Below are 19,963 nucleotides of genomic sequence, written 5' to 3' on the forward strand. Positions count from 1 at the left end.
GGCTTCCCCCATCGTACTTAGTGTCCCCGCCTACGTTTAGCGGTATAAAAGTGTACGTAATTTGTTTGAGGGTGCTGGTTGTCTTCCTTCTGTTCTGTTTGCACAAGGCTACTGTGGGCTCGCATGAGTGGATCCGAGACCATCCCTGCAGTTTATACAAATAAAGAAGGGTTTGGACTTCAGTGTTCTACTCAGTTTCTTTTACTGAACCAGACAAAGGGTAAGATTAGATTCGGGCATTCAAATTTGGAGGCTCGTCCGGGATCTCAAAGGATTGCCGACGTGAGTCTGCGGCCAAGGAGCTGAGTCGTCTCAGATCGCGGGAGGAGATAAAAGCGCCGGTGTGAGTAGTTTTTAATGCATCGGTTTTCCCTGCTCCGCTAATCCGACGATGAATCAGTCATTGCTGACTTTGCGTGGGGTCCCGACGAGATGAATACGGTTAGTAGTCTGGAGAACACTGAATTGATTGGATAGGGTACCGGTGTACTGTTTGAGTCCCTGTAGGGTTAAAGTCCCCACCGAGGAAGGGTTAGAGTCCCCACCCCGTAAGGTTCCCTGGAGGGGTTCAAGTCCCCGCTCGGTATTGGGGTACCGATTGGCAGGGTACTTTCAAAGATAATACTGGGATGGTACAGTACTAAGCGAAGTAAGTACTGATGCTCAAGAAGGAACTGCAGATGCTGGAAAATTGAAGGTACACAAAAAAGCTGGATCAGTTTCTCCTGCTTTTGTGTACCTAAGTACTGATGCTCATCACTGAGTTGACATTGGCAGAGACACTTTAAAAATCAGTGCTGGGAGCCAGCATTAAGAGGGAGTAAGTGCTGAAGACCAGTACCTTGCAGAGAAGTGGGGTTAGAGTTAATCCTCTGGGCTATAGTTCCAGCTTGCGAAGGGTTCGAGTCCCTGGTGGTACTGGGATCAGTGCTAAGGTAAATTGGCATTATTACTGTAAAAATGAGTACTGAGGCTTGATATAAAGATGCATCTGTAATATTCTTGGATTGTGATCCAAATTTTGATTCTAAGTTTTGTTAAGTTGGAAGTATTCATATTGAATGCTTTTGCTGAATACTGTGTAATTACTTCTGTATTATAGTTGTCTGTTTTGCTTAAGCGCTTATGTTGTGTAATTTAAGATTGTGTAATTTATTCTTGTATGGTGTGATTGCTGAATGTTCATATATATTAGTTTGCTTCTGTATTATAGTAGGTAGTTGTATTTGCTCTTGCATAAGTGTCATTTTGTCCTTGTGTTATAATCTTATAAGCATTTGTTTAAATACTGTACGAGTTTAAATAGTTTTGCTGCTACATTGTGATTGCTTTTAAGATGGAAGCTGCTGTTTTGATTTGATTTTAAACGTTTTGTGAACTGTGTATGAGTTGTTGCATTGGGCCCAGAGTGTGTGATAAGAGTGTTTGAATACCGGTATATTGTGTGTGTGCAGATCGATCCTGTATGTGAATTGTAAGTCACGATGGGCAATAATCTTGATACCGCTGCTATTCCTAAAAGTCCATTGCAAAAAGTGTGTGCTAGATATCCCAATGAGGCGGAACAATTGAAGCTTTTGTCTGGAATGTTGAATAAAAAGTTAGGGTGTGAATTGTGGCCCAAGGGAGGAGTTGGAACCCTAGAGGGCGTGAAGTATAAAAGAGAAAATAATATGGACTTACAATACAAATGTTGTCCTTCAAGAGCTTATTGGGTTATGGAGACAGTATTATCAATAATTAAGAGATGAAAAAGAGGCTGAGATGCTGGCTAATTGGCAAGAGACAGCTTTGAAATTAGGAATACATGTCTCAGACCCAGCTGGAGTGATTAAGTCTATTGATGAATTAAAACGAGATTGCACCAGTGCTTATAGGGAATATAAAAAACGGGAATCAACATGGACCCCTGAAGGGTTACATGAGAAAGGGAAAGAAGGACCATGTGATCCAATGGTTGGCTTTGTCTTGGAAGAGGGAGATGATGATGATTCTTTCAAAGACTGGGATAGTGTTCGTATGAGGGCTAGATTACAGCTCCTACCATATTCAGATGTTGTCCCGGAATCAGATCCAGCTCCAAATTCTGTGAGCCCGGCAGCCCCAGAGTTTGCCGACATCCCGGTTGCACTCAATACCAGAAGTAAAACAAAGGGAAATATACCCATCCCACCAGTAGTTCCGAATCCACCCCCTAAACCAAGAAGAATAAAACACCGAAAGCATGGAGCCAGTCCTTGGAGAATTATCGCCTTCCCCCTAGAACTGAATACGAAGATTCTGAAAGTGATTCGGACCCCGGTGACAATGACACTGAGCCAGTGGCAGAGACAGACAAGATAGTTGAACGACGATCCGCTCGCCGCCAATTCCCGGTTAGAGAAATGCCAAACCCCACATTCAATCCAGCTAATACAATTGGCGCCGGTAATAACCAAACGATAGATGTATATTTTCCATGGAAACCGAATGAAAAGATGGAAAAAGTCCCCCGCATCGTTCGTAGATTATCTCCGAACTACCATACGAATGTACCACGCAGATTCAATGGATTTGTGGGCTCTCTTGCAGCAAGTTTTGACCCCGGTAGAACAAGTGAGATTCTTGGTTACTCTGGGATCCCCAACTCATGATGGATTAGCTATCCTGCTTGCTCAGAGCATGGCACGAGAGGAGGCAATTCTACCTGCCCTTACTACCACTCTGCAGAACCCCATAGATCTTTCTAAGATTTGGATACTAGACCCCGGAGAGGAGACAGGGCAGAAGATCTGGAAGATGAGCCTCCACTCCATTTCACAGCATATGACCGAAGTGGCAGAGATAAAGAGTTGGAAACTTTTTCAAGTCCCGTGAAGGATCTGGATGGGATGTAACCATTTTGGCATTAGTGACTGGACAACAGGGAATAGCAGAGTATGCCGCAATACCTCAGGAATTGTGAAGGCAGGCTCTGAAGTAGTGGGGAGAAAAGTGTCATGAAGAGCAAAAACTTGTAGTTTACAATGCCAACATTGAAAAAGTTGAGGAAAAACAAGGAGTACAGAGTTGCTTATTGGTTGCAGTCTGAGGATTACGATGATGCTACTGATTACGATATGCCAATGTATCAGCTGATCTTCCCCATGAAGACTTGGTATTTTGCTAGAAATTGTAATTTCTTTACCTGTCTGTTATTGACTTACAGCATATGATACAATAATATTAAAGTTCTGATGTTGAGAATATCACATTTTTGAATTTTCAAGGCAGTCTGGGTGTTTATTACTATTTCCGTCACAACGGTTAATTTTGTAATTAATTACTTAATTAGGGGTAATTAACTAATTATATAATTTAATTTCAGGTCATCCTAGTAAGATGTATCATATTTGTTTCAGAATGCTTCAATCGATAATAACTGAAAATTTCATTCAGTTCTCTTAATTTTTTAAGAAAGTTATGGACTTTCATGTCAATTAACTGTCCTCGATCACAGTTTTTGTGTTAAGTTAGGAAAAACAATAGGAAACAAGATGCTAATTTCTGAGTACGAAAATAACCATAACTTTTTTAATACTGAAGATATGAAAGTGAATTAGGTATAAAATCAAAGTTATTTTTATGCTTTATCTGATGGGATAAATTACAGGCTTGATTTAAAAAAATCTCAAAATTTTGTAACATCCCTACTAAATATGCCTTTAGAGTGGTCCATGATTTTGGCCAATTATGGAGGAATCGAGGATTCGTAACCTCAACGGGAGCACAAATCTCTCACCAGCAATTAGTGTCTGATCTGCTGCAAGCTTTAATGTTGCAAAAACAGATTTTGGTGATGAAGTGCTGTGCTCATATAAAGGGTCAAAACCCAGTCAATATAGGGAATCGACATGCTGACCAAGAAGCTAAAGAAATGTCCTGGGAGCGCAGGGTGGTTGTACTTAAAATGATGAGGCAGACTCGAAAAAGCCAATGCCAACCATCCAATATGTCATTAGATTACAGGAGGACGCTCCTGAAGTAGATATTACACTGTGGAAGCAACTTGGTTATAAAATTGATTATATGTCGGGAAATGTGGGTTACTCCGGCAGGGCATGTATGACTGATGAATTAGCTATTTGGGTTATTGACTGTGGACCGTAGAAACTGGCGATACACTATCAGCTACATGGTGGCATCCAAGGTTGCAAACTCTGGCACAAAGGATTAGTAGCCGTTGTCTAATCTGTCAGCAACATAATCGAGGGAAAGGCAGACACTGTGGATGTGGGAAAACTCCCTTACCTATAGGAGGTCTCTTTGATACCCTCCAGATGGACTACATTGAGTTGGAAAGATGTCAAGGATATAAGTACATGCTAGTAATTGTAGATGTATTTAGTATGTGGATTGAAGCCTACCCAACACTTGACATCGAAGCCTGTACTGTTGAGATATCATCCCTAGATATGGTATTCCAATTCGGCTAAGTTCTGATCATTTTATAGTACAAGTGAATAAAGAATTTTGTACTCAATTGGGAATTCATCAACAGTTGCACGGTGCCTATCGACCAAAGGCTGCTGGACGTTGAACGAGCTAATCAGATCTTAAAAACTAAGCTTGCTAAATTGAAAGCCGAAACAAGGGTTAACTTACTTCCTACACATTGTTTCAGATGCGTACTCAGCAGGAAGGGCACGACTGAGCCCAGCTGAAATCGTGCATGGTCCCATGGAACCCCATGGAACCAGAGTACCCCAAAAGTTGTTCATTTCCATCATATGTCATCAGATATGACTAATTTCTATTAGCACTGGCCCCTAGTTACGGGCTCTCACAAACATGGCATACCTACGGACCATTGCCTTGGCTCTGTCCTGAAGGCGGTGGCTCAAATGCTCATACTCACTCAGCCTCCTTGCGTCACTGTGCCTGCGTGCCTCGGGCCCGGGAGGTACCGGTGATGAAGGAAGTCTGCAGGCCGGATAAACCCGTTCCCCGACGGACTGGGGAACGCCAGCTGCACCCCCCGCCCTAACCAGCGGTCGCTGGCCAACCCCTCCGGCGACGGTGAAAGCCAAGCACCAGCCATTAACGGGGATACACACAAAATGCTGCAGCAACTCAGCGGGACAGACAGCATCCACGGAGAAAAGGAATGGGCGACGGAATCAGGGATGGGACACTTGGGAGGGGTCGGGGACTGCCCAGCAGCAACTCAACGGCACCCACCGCACGGGAGGCCCAGGCCCGACCACGACAAAACGCAAGCCTGCACACAACACAGCAGCACAGCTACCGAGAATGTTTATAGCGAGTGCTCTATGACCTGGGCATGCGCAGTCGGAAAACCAAACTTGCTTATAACCACACATAAATAGAATATTGCCGATTCAAAAGTTTAAATCCTTGGTTTAAACATGGAAAAGAATGTTAAAGTGAGCAACACAGTGAATATTTGATTACTACAGCTGCACGAAGTTGATGAAACAGTTAAAAATAGTCATAGTAATAAATTCAACATTGTTGTGAGTCACAGTGATAAAGATAAAATACAGGAAATCAACTGTTCAAAGTCTTTATAAGGTATTTGGAACAAAAAAATGTTTCATCGCCAAGATCACTTATCCAATCTCCAAAATTACCCGTTGCCCACCCGTTGCTCAAACCTTCATCTTTGCCTTTTGTTACATTTGCATTTAACAATTTAGTACTCTAAACTGCCTCCCATCTACCAGTCCAACATCTTGAGTTCATAAAACTGTACAAACTCTTAGTCAGCCATTACCACTGGAACAAACCATAAGATTATTTTTTTTTTTATTTTTTTAATTTGTATTTTTATTAGAAGCAATGTGAGGTAGTATAGACCGCAGCATATGACAAAATACATTTAATGTACATCTTCTATTTTAAATTTAACAAGAGAGTAGACAAGAGAGAAAGTGAAAGAAATAGTGATGTGAAAACCCCTAGACTAGCAGATAGTGCAGTCCAGGAGTGAATGAGTAAAAGCCTATAGAAGAGTAAGAAGACAAAAACCCAAAATAATAAAGAAAAAGAAAAAAAGAGACCTTTATGTGTTGATATACCTGCTTCATTTCACCACACCCATCACCCAGTTCGTGAATCGGTTTAATTCCAGAGTTGTGTTGCACCATGCTATACTTGTAATGAATCAATAAAAGGAGACCATATCTTTAAAAATTGCTCTAATTTTCCTAAGACGAGTCTCATATCTTCAAGATGCAGCGTCTCTGACATGCTTGTGATCCACATTTTAAGCGTTGGGGTAGATGCATTTTTCAAAATTTAAGTATAAGTTTTTTTGCTATTATCAAGCTGTAGTCTAGGAAACGTCTCTGAAATATTGATAGCTCAGAGCAGGTACCTGTTGTTCCAAAAATAATCAATTCTGTATTGGGGTACAGTTTTGTTTTTAATAATTTTAAGAAGATTTCAAAGATTTATTTTCAAAATTTATGGAGTTTTATGCAAAAACCACAAGTTTCTAATCCAGTAATATCTTAGAGTGATACAGTGCTGAACAGACCCTTCGGCTCAACTTGCCCACATAGGCCAACACGTCCCAGCTATAGTCCTACCTGCCCGGGTTTGGTCCATATCCCTCCGAACCTGTCCTGTCCATGTACCTGTCTAACTGGTTAAATGTTGGGATAGTCCCTGCCTCAACTACCTCATCTGGCAGCTTGTTCCATACACCCACCACCCTTTGTGTGTAAAAGTTGCCCCTCAGTTTCCTATTAAATCTTTTCCCCTTCAACTTAAATCTATGCCCTCGGGTCCTCGATTCACCTACGGTGGGCAAGAGGCTCTGTACATCTTGAGGTATAAGTTGTCAACTTAGTTTCCAAGCCCAGCCTTACCTCTCCCCATTTTATTTCCATCACTCCAGAACAGGTGAATTCTGCTCTCTTACTGAGAGTCAAGGCTTCAGCTATCTGGATCCCAAGCTTCAAACGTTTGTCCCTAAACTACTCGAGAAGAGCACAGTGGCACAGCTGGTAGAGCTGCTGCCTCACCACAGAGACCCAGATTTGATCCTGACCTCAGGTGCTGTCTGTGTAGTGTTTGAACGTTCTCTCTATGACTGCGTTGGTTTCCCCTAGGTGCTCCTGTTTCTTCCCATATTTCCAAGTCTACAGACGAGTTTGCAGATGACACAACAGTGATTGGGCTGATCACCAACGGTGATGAAACAAAATACAGAGCGGAGGTGCAGAACCTGGCGGACTGGTAACAACTTGTCAATAAACACCTCCAAGACCAAGGAGCTGATTATTGACTTCAGGAGGTCACATAATGGAGAATACGCCCCAATCTCCATCTACGGGGACAGTGTGGAGAGAGTGTCCAGCTTTAGGTTTCTGGGCACTCACATTTCAGAGGACCTCACATGGTCCACCAACACCGCTGCGCTGGTCAAGAAGGCACAGCAAAGACTGTTCTTCCTGCGGACACTAAAAAAGACTGGTCTGCCCCAACAGCTGCTGACAACCTTCTACCGCTGCACCACAGAGAGCATATTAACGTATGGCATCTCTGTGTGGTATCTCAGCTGCACGGAGGCGGAGAGGAGAGCTCTTCAGCGCGTCGTCCACAGAGCGCAGAAGATTATTGGGACACAGCTACCAGCCTTGGAGGGCATCTACCACACACGGTGCCTCAGGAAGGTCGTCAGCATTCACAAAGACTCCTCACACCCTTGTAACGGACTGTTCGAACTACTTCCCTCCGGCAGGCGTTACAGGGCCTTCTACGCCCGAACCTCCAGACTCAGGAACAGCTTCATTCCCAGAGCCATAGTGGCTCTGAACCGGCCCTGCTGAGTGCCCCCCACCCCCCTGGACTGTCTCCCTCGGATGGTCACGTCGCACAGACACATCTGCACTTTAGTCTGTTTGAACTGTCTTGACTATTTTACTGTTCTTTTTACAATCCATGTTCTCGGGGTATCTAAATCGTATTAGTTATTTATGTTATGACATCGGATGGAAGCTGCATACCAAATCTCGTGGCGCTTATGTGCAATGACAATAAAATATTATTATTATTAAGACACGTGGGTTTGTAGATTAATTGGCACAAAGTACGTAGGGAGTGGATGCAAAAGTAGAATAACCAGAACAAATGTGTATAGGTGGTCAGCATGTCCTCACTGGATAGAAGGGCCTGTTGCATCTTTCAATCAATCAATCTTCATGGATCTGCATAAGTTAGAATGCAGCAAAGAGCTTCTTTATTCAGTCTGCCCAATCATGCAACTTCTTTTTTTAAATACTCTTAACCCTATTTCTATGCCAAAGGTTTTGATAATCCTAATTGTGTCCTGACATGCTTGAGTATCACATTTTGCCATAATTTTCCTCTGAAGCGCCTTTAGATGTTTAATCAAAATTAAATCAACATGTAAATAATGAATAATTCATTTTACATGAAGAAATAGTTGAAATTGAAGCTTACAACGATGGTTGCACTTTTCCTCAAAAACATCATACTATGATTTGCATACACTACCAAATCCGAAAATGTCTGGATATTTCCCACTCAGGTGTGCATGTATCTCTAAAAGATAATACAGGTGCACAACCGTTTATCCGAAAGCCTTGGGACCAGATACTTCTCGGATTTCGGAATTTTTCAGATTTCGGAATGGAAGATTTTTAGCGTAGATTAGGTATGTAGCGCAGGCGGCTTGAAAAGTCTGGAGCAGCTGCCTCCTCTCTGGAGACCAGGGAATAATTGTAAATCATTGCTTAAATGTTAAGTCAGTTAGGTTGGAGGGATTTTATGTGGTGGTGGGGGGTGAAGGGGGAAACTTTAATTCTTAGTTCCCTACCTGGTCGGAGAGGCGGGGAGCGGGCAATGCCTTACCGGGTCGCCGTGCAGTAAGCTCCGGAGCGCTGTGGCCGCCAACTCCCAACATCGCGGAGCTGGGGCTGCGGGCGTCCGGCCGCGGGCGGCGCCGGTTGGAGCTCCGACCCCGGCAACTCTACCCCTGGCTGCGCGGCGCTCTAAATCCAGCACGGCCCGCGGCCGGAAGCCCGCTGCCCCAGCTCCGCGATGTTGGGAGTCGGCGGCCACAGCTCTGGGATACCAGCGGGTAGCGGGCAATGCCTTACCGGGTCGCCTTGCGGTAAGCTCCGGAGCGCTGTGGCCGTCGACTCCCAACATCGCGGGGCTGCGGGCGTCCGGCCACGGGCGGCGCTGGATTTGGAGCGCCGCGCAGCCAGGGGTAGAGTTGCCGGGGGCAGAGCTACAACCAGCGCCGCCCGCGGACGGACGCCTGCAGCCCCAGCTCCGCGATGTTGGGAGTCGGCGGCCACAGCGCTCTGGAGCTTATTGCACGGCGACCCTGTAAGGCATTGCCCGCTCCCCGCCTCTCCGACCAGGTAGGGGACTAAGAATTAAAGTTTCTCCCTTCACCCCCCCTTCACATAAAAGCCCTCCCAACTAACTGACTAACATTTAAGCAATGATTTACCGATGTTTAAGTGTCTCCCCGGTCTCCGGGGAGGAGGCAGCCGCTACAGTAGTACAGACCTGGGTTGACCGTGGGTCGTTTCGGGTCAAGTTTGGCGCCAAACGCGAGCTTTGGTGTGCAGACGACATCCTGGAAAAAATGTCCGGTTTTCGGACTTTTCGGTTTCCGGAACTCCGGATAAAAGGTTGTGCACCTGTAGTAGCATTTTGTAAAAATCACAGCTTCATAGAGAAATAAATCATGGAAACTGACCTTTCAGCCCACCAAATCTACGTTGCCATCGCATTTGTTCCTCAATACCCCAAGTATTCATGTTGTAGCCTCATTAATGCTCCCAAACTGCATTATCTCCAATTTGTTCAATTAGAACTTCAACCTCCCTGTTCATTCAGGGTTTCTCAATAGGAAACATCCCAATTGTCTTTGTCGGAACATCAATCACCTCAGATCACTGCTCTATTACACTTTTCGTTGGAATCTCACACTTCATTCTCGATCTGTAAGCCAGCAAGGTGTATATTCACGCATAATTCCTGTGGCTATCTAAAAGCCTCTTAAACGCCACTATCTAGCCTGCTTCCAGTTCCAGGACTACTCCTGAGGTAGTTGAAAAATGCACGGGTGGGCAAGGATTAAAGTGAGACTTCGGAGCTAACAATACCATGCACACGTGGGATACATTAGTTTTGTAGTGTTACTGGATTTTGATCCGGAAACATCAGTTTGAGTCCCACCCTAACAGTTAGTGAATTTAAATACAAATAATTAAATAACTGCGGAGTATTTTATAAAAACCTGGTCTCAGCAACAGTAACTCTCACATTCTCGGATCATTATAAAAACCCAGGCAAAGAAATCTGCCACCCATACCCAGTCGGACTCTAAGATAAATCCAGACCCACCAATGTAGGTGTTTTCTGTGATAGATGATAAACACCTGCATTATCAGTAACACTAACCCTCCCACTGGAAGTAATCATTTAAGGATGTGGGAAAATTACAAAATCATGCTTCTCTGGCTACTCCTTTATCCCTCCACAAATGATTAACCAAGATAAAAAGACAAAATGTGACAATTGTAGCCTCATTTTCCAGGTCAAAAGTCCAACATTGCATAGCACAAGTTACTAGATCACTTAATACCTGTAATAGTCACATAAAACTGCCAAAGCAATAAGCAACAACTGTAAAATATTTATTCAGAAAAACATCATTTAGTTGCCTGCCTTTGAATGCATGCCATTTTCTGCAGATCTTCAGCGGCAAAATACAAACAAAAGCTGAAATGTAAAATTTGCTCTCCCAAATTCACTGTTTTAAGGAATTTCCCATTTTATCGTCTACTAGACCAAGGGGGACCCGTGGGGGGGGGGGGGGGGGGGCAGGGGGGTGAGAGAGGAGGGGGGAGTGGGGGAAATGTGGACTGGAGGGAGAGGGGGAAGGGAGGTGGAGAGGAGAGAGTGGGGTGAAGGGAGGGCAGAGGGGTGGAGGGGAGAGAGAGAAGTGGGGAGACGGGGTGTGAGGGAGAGAGAGAGAGGAGGGGGGATAGGGGGGGGAGTGGGGGGAGGGGGGGAGAGGAGTGGGGGGAGGGAGGGGGTGGAGGGGAGAGGGTGAGGGGGTGGAGGAGTGGGAGGGGAGAGGAGGGGGGGGAGCAAGTGGGGCTGCGAAAAAGCGGAGAGAGCCTGGGGAGGGAGAGAGAGCTCTAGTACAGGGCCTGACTAATTGCGGGGGGGGGGGCCTGCGGTGTCACACATACACTAACCATCCCCCTAGTTGAGGGGGGGGGGGGGGGAAGGGAGGTGGAGGGGAGGAGGAGTGGAGGAAAAGGGGAGGGAGGGGGAGGGGAGAGGGGGTGGGGGGGGGGGAGGGGGGAAAGACAGGGAGGAGGGAGAGAGAGGAGGGTGGAGGGACGGGGGGGAGGAGGGAGAGAGAGGAGGGGGAGGGGTAGTGGGGAAGGGAGGAAGAGGGAGAGAGAGGGGGGAGACAGGAGGGGGGGGGTGTTATTTTTCTTTATAAGGACTATGCAATGGTCCCTCCATCAATGTTATCATGGACAGATGCATCAAGACAAGGACACAATTAAGTACATTTAATGGGTCGTATTTGGCAAGTATAGTGGGTTGTATTTGGTTCCCCCCCACACCACATGTGCCCTGATGCAATGAGACTTCATGGGACTGTGCTGACACAATCTGCTGATCTGACCCATCAATGGGCCAAGCCATGATCATTGCGACATTGGAGTCTAGCACTTTCTGTTAAGCATGATTCTGCAACTAAAACGGTGTCAGTCCTGACTGTTCTGTTGGGCAGCTCTCTAAATTTAGGCAGCATTCCCAAGAACAACCAAATAGTAAATTGTTATAATTAGGTTCAAATTGAGTATGCTGCAAAGTTCTAGGTAGTATTTATAAACAGCAAAAAGCCAGGAATAATGGAGATTCATAGAGATTTAGGGGTCTATCCATGCAGATCTTTAAAACTTAGCTCTCAGGCAAACAAAAAAGATAAAAAATATTTTAAGACTAAATGCTGACATTTTTGAAAATCTCACCTTCTCTGGTCTATCTATTTAACTTAAAGCACTCACATATGGAATAATTTTGGTCAGTCTATTCTGTATATTACTTAAAGCCGTCAGATCTTAAACAGCTACCACGGAGTACGGTCAGTCCTTTAGAGAGCGCGGGGGGGGGGGAGAGAAGGGGCGCAAGGTCACCAGAGATTTCCGTTCAGGTTTCCTAAGTGGGACAGGGGCATAAGATTCATTATAGCTTTCTTGCCCGTGTATGTCGCTATTTACAAACTCATCAGGAAGGCTGGCTCCGTCCTGGGGGCGGAGTTGGATTCATGGGAAGTGGTCTTGGAGGGGAGGATGCTTCACAAACTGCGGAGCATCCTGGACAAATAGCTCATCCCCTCCATGACACACTGGTTAACCTAAGAAGTACCTTCAGCAACAGACTGGTTCCACCAAGATGCAGGACAGAATGCCACGGGAAATCCTTCTTCCCTGTGGCTATCAAACTGGACAACTCCTCCCCCTTCCCCAATCTATGCACATCCCCAATCCTTTCCACTCGTCAATTTAATTTCATGTTTCATGTATTTTGTGTTTTTATGACTGTTGGCAGATCAATTTCCTTCCTGGGATAAATAAAGTACTATCGTATTGTATTTAGAAAGTTCAGAATCTAAATGCGCTTTTCAACCTACTACTATCGATAAATATATACCCAACTATCTCTTGGTTTCCTTACTTTTTTGATGCGACTCCGAGGCCTAATCACCACAAGGCAATACTTTATGTAATATTTTATATGATGCTTTAAGGTCTAGGTGATTCAAGTGCTCGTCAAGTCATTGAACAGAGGTCAATTAACGGAATAGAGAGAAGATGGATGGACAGAAATATATCTGCTGGTAAAGCAAGTCGTGGAAAACGGCACAATTGTAAAATTAGTGGCCTTTGCTCTCGCTCACAAAACATTAGATGCAAGTTCAAATAATTTTAAATCTTACATTAATTGGGAGTCTTCTTATTAAATCTGAATATTGGTTAAAGGTTTTAATCAGTTACCCCTATTCTTATCTGTAGAGATGGGCGAACAACTCAAGATGGAAAACAAAATTCCTATAGAATCAATGATAATGACACGAGACATTAGGTAAGTTAAGATAAACTATCTCACTATCTAGTATAAAACATAAATACAAAGAATCATGCTAAAAATGTCATTCATTTTAATAATAGATGGAGTATTATTACATAAATGTTTAACAAATTGAAAGTATAGGATAAGTTAGGAAGAAGAACACTAGTTGCAAGGTCAATGAAGACGAGTCAGAAATGCAAATAATTTATATAAAAGCAGAAACATTTCACAGTGGTTGTACAATTCACGTACAGGATTAGTATACGAACAAAAACATTTAAAATTACATTGACAAATGAATGAAGAAAAAGGTGAAGGAAATCATGTGGGTGAATGCAATTGGAATTAATGTTCAATTGAATCAAATGGAACTGTTCAATGTTCAATTATCCAAATGAAGAAAGATGCAACCTTGTAAACATTTTTGGTTTAGTTTCTATGTTCTAAACTTTACGCCAAAGTGCCCAGTGTAGTTTTCTTATTGTTAATGTTGCTTAGTGTTGAGTTTTGAGGGGATGATAGTAGCTGTAGATTACTTTCCCTCTGGGATAAATAGAGTTCTATCATATAGTATTGTAGGGGATGGTAGAACGGTGCTGTAATCAATGAACGCCAGCCCGACATGTGTGTTCCAGCTGTACAGAAGGGCCAGAACAGAGTGGAGAGCTAGTTGCATAGCATCTACTGTTGATCTGCTGTTGCGATAGGCAAATTGTAGATCCAGATAACATCCGAGGCAGGAAATAATTTGCGTCATAACCAACTTCCTAAAGTACTTTATTGCAATGAATGTAACTCTGGTTGACGATAGTTATTGAGTGAGGTCACCATGCTCTTTTGGGCATTGATATGATAGATGCCCTTCTGAAGTACCCTATTCCCCGGCAATGTAGACGCTATTTTTTACCCAAAAATAAGGCACAAAAATTTACCTGCGTCTTGGAGGCCGAAGAAAGCCAAGAGAGATAGACTTGGCTATCCCTCAATACAGCAACATCAAGAACGATGTTGTTGTACTGAGGGATAGCCAAGTCTATCCCTCATTGCTGGCAGCTGATGAGAAGCGTCTGTAAAGTGGGAAGCGGCTGTAAAAGGACAGCGCCTCCTTTCTCAGCATGTGGGGAGTCTGGACCGGGGAGGGAAGTAGCTCCGGTGGCTGCGATCGGCTGCCGGGACCGGAGAGCGGAACCGACTGCCATCTCAGCACCTTCTGCCGGCCCGCCAGCCAGCCACAGTGTCCTTCGGCACAGGCTCAACTGGTAGAGGTGGTGGTTGGCGGGTAACTACTGGGCGGAAGGCTGGCGCCTCCCTCTCTCTCTCTCTGGCCCTCTCTCTCTCTTTCGGTCACGGGGCAGGCGACTTGGGAACTGCAGCTAGTCCCGGGGACGCGAGGGATCTGGGAACTGTAGCCAGTCCCAGGGCATGCAGGCGATGTTGCCGACCCCTGAACTAAACCAACACTTGATCCTGTCTCGCCAACCTTTTTTGAAAATTTAGCAACTTAAATTGGGGGTGCGTCTTCGACGCAGGTGCATCTACATTGCCGGGAAATACGGTATGTGGGAACCTCAGACCAAAGCAACAAGGGGTTGAAAACTCCAACCAATTGGTGCACAGTTGTTTATCAGTCGGCCTAGTGCAGACTGGACTCGATGCTTTGCATGGATACACAGATAAGTATCACAAATAAACATCATACACAAAGCGCATGCTTTCTCCTACCCCCAAGGGAGTGCGGAATGAAATAAATGGAAATGACTGATACCTGGGTGAGAGGGAAGAAACATAAAATAATATTCCAATAAAGTGCTGGGTTTTCCCTATGTTTTGTTCATCTTTCTTGTTTCACACTTTGCGTTAAATTGAAGATATTTTGCAACGTTGATTTTTTTTTTTCAGCAAAGTTCCTAAAATTTTATATATATCAAGAAAAGGAAGCTCTGATGGTAAAAAATGATATAAAATGGAAGAGATTACTACTTACTGTAGCAAAATAACATTGTGTTCAGTGCATAGTATAGCAGTATAAAAGGTCCACACCCTTTAAGAATTGTTTATCCATAAAGAGAGACCGGAGAAGTGTGTTAATACAATGGCTACAATTAGTAATCAAACAGTTCAATAGCAAAACAGCATTGAAAAGGTAGCGAGAGATGTTCATGTGGTCTGTTCATACACAAGCACCATGTACAAAGGAAAACCTACAAAGAACACATTCAAAACATATGTCACATCAATATCAAACATGGAAACTGCTGCTGTGGTTACCTTAAAGATTTTTCAACTACTTTTGTCCGATAAACCTCTTCTTGGTCCAGCTTTATGGTACAAAAACAATCTCGCATCTTGTTTGGCCCATGGCATGGAGGTAGGTTCTTGGCTTCACCTGTTAGCCAGCAAAATTTAAAATAGCTCAATAACAAATAAATCACATCAAAATTCATATCTCAATGTAAAAATTACCAAAATAATGTATTCATCTTAATAAATGTTATCTTCCTTCAGCATTCCTTTTTATTCCCTGTACCATTATATAGACATTATCAAATGTAGTAATAATAAGAAACTGCAGTTTATGCCAAAGATACATGCAAAATGCTAGAGTAAGTCAGCAGGTCAGTCAGCATCTTTGAAGAAAATGGAGAGCTGATGTTTAGGTTGGGACCCTTCTAAAGGCTAATGTAATAATCTAATGTAATATGTTTTGTGAAAAATTCTAAAATGTGAAGGCCACACTATATCAAAATCTATCAATACATACTTGCAATACTTGAATACCTATGCAACACATACCACAAGTTGAATTTATCACAATGCAACAAATAGGGAAACATTTAAGTGTCAATTCAAAATGACGGGGAATTTTGCAAAACAAAATTCAACAGGTCGCAAAGTCTCTAATTTTCCTTCAGAAATCCCAAATGACAAAAAAAATTTATATGAAAGGACTAATTAACTGACTGTTAATTCATCTTACGAATAACCCACAAGATTCATAATGAAATTATGACCAAAATTCTTATGGTTGGTTACACAGAAAATAATATTATCGCATTCACCCCTTCTCAACACATCTACAGTATTTAATAATAGTATCTAAGCAAGAGGTTAACATTTTATCTTGTTTAAGTATGTTGGTGAAGTGAAAACTGCCTAAAGAGAGGGGAGATGGAGGGAGTTGTCAGACTGAAGGGGTGAAGGAAAGGGAGATAAAAGGTGGAGAGAAGAGGGTGGTGTAGTGGGAAGGAGTAGGGATGGGGCAGGAGAGGTGTTTTGATGGGGTAGGGCGGAATGAAAGGGCCCAGTACAAATGGGAGATGAGGAACGGGAGTGTATGTGGAGGAGAGAAGTGGATAGGGATTGGGAGAAGATGGGAGAGAGAGAGAGAGAGAGAGAGAGAGATGAAGGAGAATAGGACAGGAGCAGGACAAGGAAGAAGGGGGTGGGGAAGGGCATGGTCCATGTTGTAAAATTTAATCTAATCCAAGTGCATTGATGATGTAAAAACTGCCCACACAAAAAGATGCAGGTAGTTCAGGCTAGATATGCCAGAGCAGATTACCAACCTAGACCGGCACATGGGAGTTTGTGGAGGGCAAAGATGTCTGCACCCGACATCTCTGTCTCAAATCACCCTGCCTGAAATTTTCAGCTGGTCTGCAGATTGAAAATATTTAAACATGAGAGGAAGGAACAGACAATTCGAATCAGACATCAGACATACCTTGCAGCAAGGTACAAGATCAAAAGTGCTGTAAAAATGATCAATATTTCAGAATAAGGGCAAACTCAGAACAGAAAAATCAAAAGTGTAGGAAGGAACTGCAGATGCTGGTTTAAACCGAAGATAGACACAAAATGATGGAGTAGCTCAGCGGGACAGGCAGCATCTCTGGATAGAAGGAATGGGTGACGTTTTGGCTGCCTGTCCCACTGAGCTACTCCAGCATTTTGTGCCTATCACAGAAAAATCAAAGGTGCTCTTGAGGAAACAACAACTAACATTTACTATGACACAGGATCAGTTTACATCTCTAAGGGACAAGAGATCTATTTGACAAAAGAGTCAATGCCCAAACTTGTTAAAACAAGTTTAAAAATTTAAAAAACTTTAAGACTGTCCCTACTTCAGTATTAATTTTCTTGATCTTTTGCCTGTAGCCTCTTCCAGCATTGTAATTACTAACGCCAAATAATTATTCAACCAATCCATGTTTTTGTTATTTACAATTATGTACTGTCATTTTCAGTTTGCTCTAATATCTGTTTCTGAAAAAGGCAGCAACAATGAGACTTGGAGGATTCATGCATTGTCATATGTGCAAAGATACACTGAAAAGCTTTTGCGTGCCAACCAGGCAGATCGTCATACGCAAGTACGCCAAGTATTCCAAAAGAGAAAATAATGAGCGCAAAATATAGAGTTACAGCTACAAAGAAAGTGCAGGTTAAAAATGTGCAATGGTCACATCAAGGTGGATTGGAAAATTGGAAATTCATCCTTAGTATACAAGAGGTCTGTTCAATAATCTGATAATTGCGGGGAAGTTGTTCTTGAAACTGGTGGTATGCGATTTCAAGGTTTGGCACCTGTGCCAACAGGAGATGGGAGCAGGATGACAGAGGAATGCGTGGTTCTTGATTAAGGTTGCTTTCCTGATACAGCCAGAGCTATAAGTGGAATTGAAGGGGGAGGGAGGTGGGGGCAGCAGATTTGTGTGATGGACTGTGTGGTATTCATAAATCCACAAATTCTTATGCTCTTAAACAAAGCTGTTGTCATACCAAGCTGCAATGCATCCAGATAGGATGCATTCTATGGTGCATCTGCAAAAATTGGTGAGATTCATTGAAAATCTGCCAAAATTCATTTGTCTTTTGAGGAAGTAGAAGCATCAGTATGCTTTCTTGACCATAGATTCAATGTGGTTGGACAAGGACAAGTTATACATAAATTAATATCACAGACAGGTACCAAAATAAGAGAGCCAATTAAATAATGACATATTTACAGTAAACTGTAAGATAGAGAACCTATAATGCAAGGTATAAAAAAGTCCTGGTTAGGCCTCACCTGAAGTTTTGAGTGTAATTCTGGAATGACTTTGCAGCAATGCAGTACAGATTGAACCTATTCTGATAAAATGTACTTGAGGGAATGATCAATGCTTTTATTCAGACCACATTTACAAAATATGCAAGGCCGAGTGTTTTTTTGCAAAAAGGAGGGGAAGGGGGGTGAATGAAGAATAGAAGGAAAATGTCTGGAATAACAGGTTAGAGATACCAAGTTAGGAATTATTTTTCAAAATGCAGTTCAAGGCATAGAGCTTGCATCAGTGTGAAAAATGTATTCATTTCAGCAGTACTTTGGATCAAGCGCTGCATCAAGATTACTACTTTCACTGCATTTTAAAAGCAATGTCCAAAATACAGTAGCTGTGTTACACACAAGGTCCAATTGACAACAAGATGACAATAAGATCATCCGCTTTTGTGATCCTGAAGGAGTGATAAATATTTGTCAAGGAATCAAGAATGCCTTTGCCTCATACTAAAAAGTGCATGGAACGTTTCCTATTTAATGTTTCAATTAAACAATCTGATGCAATACAGCACTGGAAATGCTTCATAAGAATCTCAGTATAGATGTTTTTTGCTCAAATTCCTAGATTTATTCCAAGATTTATTCACCCATTATAGCAACCAGGCACAACTATTTTTTAAATCCACTCCGGAGTTTACAGCAATAGAAATGTTAATATGAGGAATGTCAGGTAGGTAACTGAGAATTGAAGGGTGATTTAGTATAAGTATTTTTTGAAATGACAAAAGGAATTGATAGGAAATAGTTTCCCTGTATCCTATCAATAGGAGAAGAAAGCAAGAAAAAAATCCAAGCTTAGTTTCTCAGGAATAAAATTGATAAGCATTTTTGTCTACGCAAAAAGGATACTCTGCCTTTATAGCTGTGGGTGCTGGGGATCAATCAGAGCTTGCAAGTTGGAAGGTCATCAGATTAATTTTAGAGAAAATTTTCAAGCAGTAGAAAACAAAGGGAGATAATTCCACAAAGAAACATTAAAGGAAATGTTGTTTTAGCAATTAAGATTAATTGGGGTGAGGGGGGGTGGGGAGGGGATCGGGCATTATGACCTTTGAATGATAAGAATATCAGACCTATGTACATTTTACAGCAAATGTAATATTAATTAGATCAATATTTTATTGTGGTTGGAGAACTTTGCCAAAAAGGATAGGCTGCATCAGGAATGAAACACTAAAGGGGTTTTAAAGCACTTTTCTGAACTTGTATCACAGAACCATACAAACTAACAGCACAGAAAGCAACAACTTGACCTGTCAGGCCAATGGGCAGGAAAAAAAAGGAACTTAAAGGTTGCATTAACTTCCAGTTGCTGGGTCTCTCCCATTGTTCAACAGGGCTCCTTTAAAAACACCTTTCAACTACCACTATTCTTTGAGTTTAAATATTTCACCTCCCAATTCTTCAGTATTCCTTCTTGTAATTGAAATCATCTTCCTCCAGTTATCAATTAATTTTGTTTGTGAATAATCACGATCGCACAGAGATAGCATCTCAATTTTGTACCCCTAACTCAAATCTCCACTCAGTCTTATTTGTTCCAAAAAAACAACCTAGCCCAGCCAATCTCTCACCCCTAGCCACATCCTTGTAAACCTCTTATGCACACTCGCAAGCGCCACCACATCCTTCTTGTAGAGTGACAACCACAACGGTCCGGAGTTCTCATGCTGCAGCTTATGCTTTATAGAGTTCTTAAAATGCTGTTAAACTAGATATGTTAGTTGA

The 19,963-nt window shown here is 42.8% G+C and overlaps 1 protein-coding gene across 3 annotated transcripts in view; it reads right to left on the reverse strand.

Annotated features, from left to right (window-relative positions):
* The window catches only part of rasa2 (RAS p21 protein activator 2), a 148,767-nt gene that overhangs the window by 101,320 nt on the left and 27,484 nt on the right, over positions 1–19,963 (reverse strand). For all 3 annotated transcript variants that reach the window (XM_055645651.1, XM_055645652.1, XM_055645653.1), the window contains exon 2: positions 15,397–15,514. In XM_055645651.1, coding sequence (XP_055501626.1) covers positions 15,397–15,514 — 118 coding nt within the window. The remainder of the gene's footprint in view (positions 1–15,396; positions 15,515–19,963) is intronic.

This window comes from Leucoraja erinacea, chromosome 14, assembly GCF_028641065.1.
Source record: "Leucoraja erinacea ecotype New England chromosome 14, Leri_hhj_1, whole genome shotgun sequence".
NCBI lineage: Eukaryota > Metazoa > Chordata > Chondrichthyes > Rajiformes > Rajidae > Leucoraja > Leucoraja erinaceus.